Here is a 7,878-nt window from a genome sequence, read left to right as displayed (position 1 = left end):
GTAAACAAAATTAAATTAAAGGATTAAGGAAGTTTATTTAATTTTTAGGACATACAGTAGATTATCTAGTATGGTTAAGAGAGAATTTGAAGAACACTTATACTGAATTTGGATTGGCTGTCATCTATATGGTTTAATACAACATATTGAGAGAATTCAAGCAAGTTAACAATTTATACCAAATTCAATCCCACCTCTCACTTTGAAAGAATCAATGCATTTGATACAAGTCAGAATTATAGCAGACTAAAGATTTAAATTACTGATCAATCTGTTAAAATGATAAAACTACACACACTAAATGAAATGTATATTAACCCTTTGAGGGTCGACAGGCCCTCTCCGAGACTTGTTCTCAGGGTCGGCCAAATTTAATCCTTAAACGGTCCAAACAAATCGACGTTCAAATTTGTAGTGCTACAAAAGTAGATCTACTTTGTTTTTTACACGTCTTCAAATGTAAAACAAAAAAGACCTACATTTTTTTACATACTGTACTTTCAGAGGGGTCGTCCTCGAAAGGGTTGGAAAGAGGGGGTAAAGGAGGTTTTGTGGGTGAGGGGCTTGGACTTCCAGCAAGCATGCACGAGCGTGTTAGATAGGAGTGAATGGAGACGAATGATACTTGGGACCTGACGATCTGTTGGAGTGTGAGCAGGGTAATATTTAGTGAAGGGATTCAGGGAAACCGGTTATTTTCATATAGTCGGACTTGAGTCCTGGAAATGGGAAGTACAATGCCTGCACTTTAAAGGAGGGATTTGGGATATTGGCAGTTTGGAGGGATATGTTGTGTATCTCTATACGTATATGGTTCTAAACTGTTGTATTCTGAGCACCTCTGCAAAAGCAGTGATAATGTGTGAGTGTGGTGAAAGTGTTGAATGATGATGAAAGTATTTTCTTTTTGGGGATTTTCTTTCTTTTTTTTGGGTCACCCTGCCTCGGTGGGAGACGGCCGACTTGTTGAAAAAAAAAAAAAAAAAAAAAAAAACTTTCAGATGTTGAAAAAACGTATATACGTATACGTTTGGACCATTTAAGGGTTAAAAAAAATAATTTTATAAGATAGAGAATCTTTCCCGGATCATAAAGACACCAAAAGTATGAAATTTGATGGAAAACTTACGAAATTATGCTCTTGTGAAGTTCGCGGTCTCGACGATGTTTACACATCGGTGATTTTGCCCACTTTGAGCTCTATTTTTAGCCAATTCCAATGTACTAGTAGACAAAAATCATAACTACACCTACCATCCGACTTATGACCAAGTTCGGTTCCAATAAACCGGTCGTAAGTCGAAATGGTCGTAAGTCGAACTTTACTACTGAATATCAACAAAACATTTTTGTAATGACTTTTTTTATTTTATTTTATGTTTTACTTTACTTTTTATGTTGTTAGTACTGTATTTTATACTGTAAGGTTTAGGATAAACACTGTGTACAACACAAATAGTTGTTTATTTCCCAGAAATTTGGCATAAAAAACACTGTCGTAAGTCGAGTGGTCCTAAGTCAAGCAGGTCGCAAGTCGGATGGTAGGTGTATTTCACTAGAACTATTTTTTTGTATCGAAAGAGTACAAAAAACCACCCATTGGTGGTGGCTTGGTGGCTAACGCTCTCGCTTCACACGGCGAGGGTCTGGGTTCGATTCCCAGCCAGAGTAGAAACATTGGACGTGTTTCTTTCCACCTGTTGTCTATGTTCCCCATCAGTAAAATGGGTACCTGGGTGTTAGTCGACTGGTGTGGGTCGCATCCTGGGACACTGACCTAATTTGCCCGAAATGTGCCGAAATGCGGAGCATAACAAGGGACTTTCTATATAGTAGTACGTCATTGTTGTCAGCTAGGACTGTATACCTTGTACATGTACTTGTAGTAAATAAAGATATTATCCAATACAGTGGTCAGAATTTAGCAATTTTGCCAATTTCACACAAATTTCAAAAGATGCCAATTTCCGAATAGGGTCCAGAATAAACAAGACATTCCTGGCACTAAAATAAGTTCTGTTCGCTAGTCACATCCTCGGGCCCCTGTTATATTTCTTTGGCTTTCCACTTTGAATTTTTATTCTTACAAAAAAATAGAAGATTTACCGTTATGCAGACTACTGCATTTGTGCAGAAATGGTATAAATAATATCAGCGCACTTGTGAAAGAATATTAGACTCACCAGTTGACGTATATTGGACGCTTGGCATGATTTGTTTACTTTTGAACTTTGGTAAAAATCGAACACTTCTGCTACTTTGAGCTCAATTTCAAGGTACTTTTCATTGTAAAACCAGTCAAAATCATCTCAATTTCTGTAATATGTCTTCCATTCTATAAAATGAAACCAAGAAAACTAGAATACAACAATAAATACCATACGAAAATACAGTGCAAAGTCGCTGTTTTATTCCAAAAACACTCAGTTTTTTTTTTTCTCATTATGCACTGTGCTGCAGGATTTTTTTTATATTGCGCACACTGACCACAGACCCATTCTTTCATATGTAGGCCTACCAGCTTTCTCCCACTTGATTTGAGGGTGCTAGAATTTAGGCGTACTAGTACGTCAAAAACCACGAGTCGTAAGCCGTACCAGTACGGCCGAAACCCCCAAAGGGTTAACCCTTTGAGGGTCGACAGGCCCTCTCCGAAACTCGTTCTCAGGGTCGGCCAAATTTAAAAAAAAAAAAATTATTTTCTCTTATGAAAAGATAGAGAATCTTTTCCCGATCATAAAGACACCAAAAGTTTGAAATTTGATAGAAAACTTACGGAATTATGCTCTCGCAAAGTTAGTGGTCTCGGCGATGTTTACGCATCGGCGATTTTGCCCACTTTGAGCCCCATTTTCGGCCAATTTCACTGTACTAGTCGACAAAAAACATGAATATTTCGCTAGAACTCCATTTTTTCTATCGAATGGGTGCAAGAAACCACTCATTTATGAAATTCAACTATCCAGTACAGTGGTCAGAATTTAGCAATTTTGCCAATTTCACACAAATTTCAAAAGATGCCAATTTCCGAATAGGGTCCAGAATAAACAAGAAAGACATTCCTAGCACTAAAATGACATTTCCTCTAGTCATTAGTAACGTCTCAAGGCCCCTCTTATATTCTTTTGCTTTCCACTTCGAATTTTTATTTTCACAAAAAATATAAGATTTACTGTTATGCAGACTACTGCATTAGTGTAAAAAATGGTATAAATATTATTGGTGCACTTGTGAAAGAATATTAGACTCGCCAGTTGACGTGTATTGCACGCTTGGCACGATTTGTGTACTTTTGAAGTTTGGTAAAAATCGAACATTTCTGCTACTTTGAGCTCAATTTCAAGGCACTTTTCTTTGTAAAACCAGTCAAAATCATCTCAATTTCTGTAATATGTCTTCCATTCTATAAAATGAGACCAAGAAAACTAGAATACAACAATAAATACCATACGAAAATACACTGCAAAGTCGCTGATTTATTAAAAAAAAATGGTCAAAGTTTTTTTTTTCTCATTATGCACTGTGTGCTGCAGGATTTTTTTTAGACTGTGCACACTGACCACATAGACCCATTCTTTCATATGAAGGCCTACCAGCTTTCTCCCACTAGATTTGAGGCTGCTAGAATTTATGAGTACTAGTACGTCAAAAACCCCTACGCGTAAGACGTACTAGTACGACGAAAACCCTCAAAGGGTTAAATTGACTACAGAAATACTCCACCTTCAAATGCAGCAACCAGCAATGGAACCATCCAGAAGCAGCAGAGTAATAATGCTCAAGTTTCCTCATCAATAAACTAACATATTGCATGGCATCTGGATTAGTGAAATGTCAAGTCTTAAAAAAACAGAAAACTTTCAGAAAAATACCTTGCTACCTACTAGTGCTACATACATTACACAGACGAGACCAACACTAAAAATACTGTCATCAATTAATATTTACATTCACAGTCCAGTGGACCCCCGCATAATTATCACCTCCCAATGCGATCAATTATGTAAGTGTATTTATGTAAGTGCATTTGTACGTGTATGTTTGGGGGTCTGAAATGGACTAATCTACTTCACAATATTCCTTATGGGAACAAATTCAGTCAGTACTGGCACCTGAACATACTTCTGGAATGAAAAAATATCATTAACCGGGGGTCCACTATTTTATTCCACCCAATTCTCTTTATAGCAACATACAATTTGAAAATTATCAGGCAAAGTATACAGGAGAACAAAGGGAAAAACCAAGCTACTAAGTCACTCCCAGGTGGCATTTAATGTTTAACATTTTGATTGTTTCGGTTGTATACGTTCGTCTTACGAACCACCGTGTTTGACGTATACACTCAAATTCTAGCGGCTTCAAATCAAGCAGGAGAAAGCTGGTAGGCCCACATTTGAGAATGGGTCTGTGTAGTCAGTGTGCACCATATAAAAAAATCCTGCAGCACGCAGTGCATAATGAGAAAAAAAACTACCTTTTTTTTTTTAATTAAAACGCCGACTTTGTGGTCTATTTTCGTATAGTATTAATGGTTGTATTCTAGTTTTCTTGGTCTCAGTTGATAGAATGGAAGACATATTATAGAAATAGAGGTGATTTTGATTGGTTTTACTATGAAAACCTTGAAATTGTTCTCAAAGTAAGGGAAATGTTTGATTTTTGCCCATGTTCAAAAGAAAACAAATGTCATTTTCCAATAAATGTCCAAGTAGCCATTCTAATATGCAGTCATGAATGGGTTGACATTATTTATACAATTATTACAATATTGCAGTAGTCTGCATAACAGTAAATCTTCTATTTTTTCTTTGAATAAAAATTCAAAATAGAAAGCAAGAGTAATAGCAGAGGGGCCTGGGGACGATTTCTTTGTTCATCAGTCACATCATTTTTTAATTTTCGTGAAATTGGCCAAATTGCAAATTTCTAACCACGTTACTGGGTAGTTGAAATCTGTAAATGGGCAGTTTCTTGTACTCAATCTATAGAAAAAATGGAGTTCTGAAGAAATAGCTATCGGTTTGGTTGACTGGAACAACGGAATAAGCCGAAAATAGGGCTCAAATTGGGCGAAATCGCGAAATCGCCAATTCGTAAATACTGCCGAGGTCGCTAACTTCGCGAGAGCATAATTCAGTCAGTTTTCCATCAAATTTAGTTCTTTTGGCGTCATTACAATCGGGAAAAGATTTATTTTTTTTTTTTTTTTTCAGAAATTCTGCAACACCAGGAGACACCTCAGGATTTGGGGTTGCGACAGTCAAGAGGTTAAAGGAAAAAAGTCTAAACCAGCATAAAATTGTCTTAATTTACCCTCACCATTAGCTTCAAGCATGGAAGAAAAAATCAATCCAGGTTTAACACAGAATGAAAAGGTTACAAATCTTTTGTGCATTACAAGTTACAACAGGCAGTCAAGAGGAAATGGGTTATAAAAACTATTTAAAAAAAAGTTTGTTTATGGGTCATCCTACCTTATTGAGAGACAAAAACTTTGAAAGATCAACAAATACCTAATGTTCCTAAATAGAAGTGCTGTTTAAGATAAGACATGAGCAAGGCCACACCACTTCCCCTTAACTCCAAAACAGCCCAGAAGTCTTTGGGACACTGGTAGATCAGCTATCCCACACAAGCCTTGTCCCCAATTTACACAAGACTTGTCAATCCTTACAGCTAAGGAGTGATAGAATTATCCAGCTAAGTGTACACTAGTATAGTATACAAGATGTATAATGTTGCTGTGAAGATAAGCACTGGTTAATTTAGCACCTACTTAACCCTTTTTAAAAAATGAAGTTACATTGCATTCAGAGACTAGATAAATCCCTAGTACATTCCAGACAGTTACATTTACATATACACTGTACTTAAATTTTACATATTCCCCTAAAAATTAGATATTTAAAACAAATTCAGACTGCTGAAAACAAGTGCCACTTCACAGAGATTGTTAAAAAAGTAAATTTCAAAAATTTTTTGGGTCACCATATCCGAGACTACCAGCTTTAAAAACATTTCCAATTTCAACATGTACAAACAGCAGAAACTAACCTAAAATTTCAGAGTTAGATGTTAAAATTTTACATATTAACAGGCTACTATGAGCACATTAATACGCTCAACCCCTAGAACCTACCCAAAGATAAAATCAAAATAATATACAAAACCCACATGCTGCAAAGGCATCCATTAGATAGCAAGAACTGTTAACATTTTTATTTCAAACATGCCCTCAGCTATACTTACCATAAATTCAATAATCAGCACTGCTTACGTTCAGAAAAACCTCATTCCCCTTCCCACTTTTACCTAGCTAAGAAACGTACCTTAGGATGCCACCCCCCATAATTAACCAAGCAAGCCTAGCTAAATTGCTTGTACAAACCACTAGAGTGCAACCATTACTAACAGATAAGAGGGTATGACCCTCATAACACCAATTATTATTATAATCAAAAAGAAGCACTAAGCCACAAGGGCTATACAGCTCATAACACCAAGCCTTTTGTGGTATTACATGCCATTCCTGGAGCCATACCCTATATAGTAACACAGTAGGGTTGGGTAAATGCTCTGTTAGTGGGTTGGTTTTGTAAGGACCTGCCAAGTATGGGCCAACAGGCCTACTGCAGTGTTCCTCCTTTATGTTCTAAAGATGACAAGCAAATCTTGCAAATTTTTATTTACAGTCAGTATACAATACTTTACTTCTGTGTTTAATACTTTGGTAGTATGAGAGAATGGAAAACCAAAAATTAAGATTTACAGCAAGAATTATTTAAAACCCACCAAGTCATGGCAACCCAGTGCTCGTGGGATGAAAATCTACTTTTTAACAAAATTACAGCCCAATGATAATCAGCTCTAGAATTATTACAACCACAAGCATTACCATCAACATAACATTTTGATATACTTACCAAGGATAAATGTAGGCTCTCCTCTGAGTTTTTGCACATCCTAGAAAACTTGTTTACAAATAAGTGTGCTGTTGGTACGGCCATGTCAAAGCTTAACACTTTCAAGATGAGGTGCTCCATGCGCAAGATCTGGCCAACTTTGTACGTGTTATCAGTAATATAGGCAAATTGCCCTACATCAGGGGGATAGATTTCTTCATATTTTCTGAAATTAAAATAAGACATGACATCCAATCAAAGCAAATATGAAAAGGAAAATCATTAAATTTACTAGCTGTCTTTTCCAGAAGTACAAACTTGTGCTGCTATGACAACTTTACAGCAAAAATTTTCTTTTTTTTTCTATTAACGCACCAGTCATTTCCCATCAAGACAGGGTGACCCAAAAAAGAAACTCATCATTCACTCCACCATCCTGCCAGAGGCATGCCTACACTCCAGTTAAACTGTCTGAGCAAAAAAAAAAATTAGTGGTCCCTCGATAATCGTCCTTTTCGGAAATCGTCGTGTTATTTTCGTCCAAACACTGGCTCGCAAATGGTCGGTTGACTTGCTAATCATCGTTTGTCCTGGACGTGTACTCACGGCTCTGAGCCGCGTCTGCCTCCCTTCCCAGCCAGTGCGCCATTGTTTACCAGTGAGCGACGGTCCCCTCATTTGTTCATACGAAATATTTCATAATATTCCATTCATTTTAGTGCTTGGAAGTGCTAAATAAGCTACCATGGCTCCAAAGAAAGCTTCTGGTGCCAAGCCTTTGGTAAAGGTGAGAAATACGACTGAATCTAAGAAAAACATCAATGAACAATATGAAAGCCTTATAGGTAAGACTTGGGAGGGACTACCAGGACTTTGCACTCTGCTTGGAGAAAATTGTGGCCAGATTGTGTCCACAAGAGGGATTTTGAAGGGTTTGTGGCTGACCCTGATGAGCCTATGTCAGTTGTGAACT

At 37.0% G+C, this 7,878-nt stretch overlaps 1 protein-coding gene across 1 annotated transcript in view; it reads right to left on the bottom strand.

Moving 5' to 3' along the window:
• Positions 1-7,166, bottom strand: part of LOC138851767 (G2/mitotic-specific cyclin-A-like) — a 19,281-nt gene extending 12,115 nt beyond the window's left edge. The window contains exon 1 of the mRNA XM_070081231.1: positions 6,927-7,166. Within this exon, the coding sequence (XP_069937332.1) occupies positions 6,927-7,151 (225 nt within the window). The 5' untranslated portion in view covers positions 7,152-7,166. The remainder of the gene's footprint in view (positions 1-6,926) is intronic.
• Positions 7,167-7,878: the final 712 nt, after the last annotated feature.

The sequence above is a fragment of the Cherax quadricarinatus genome, unplaced genomic scaffold (assembly GCF_038502225.1).
Source record: "Cherax quadricarinatus isolate ZL_2023a unplaced genomic scaffold, ASM3850222v1 Contig2007, whole genome shotgun sequence".
NCBI classification, from domain to species: domain Eukaryota; kingdom Metazoa; phylum Arthropoda; class Malacostraca; order Decapoda; family Parastacidae; genus Cherax; species Cherax quadricarinatus.
The sequence above is the reverse complement of the archived record's forward strand: the minus strand, read 5'-3'. Positions and strand labels throughout refer to the sequence as shown.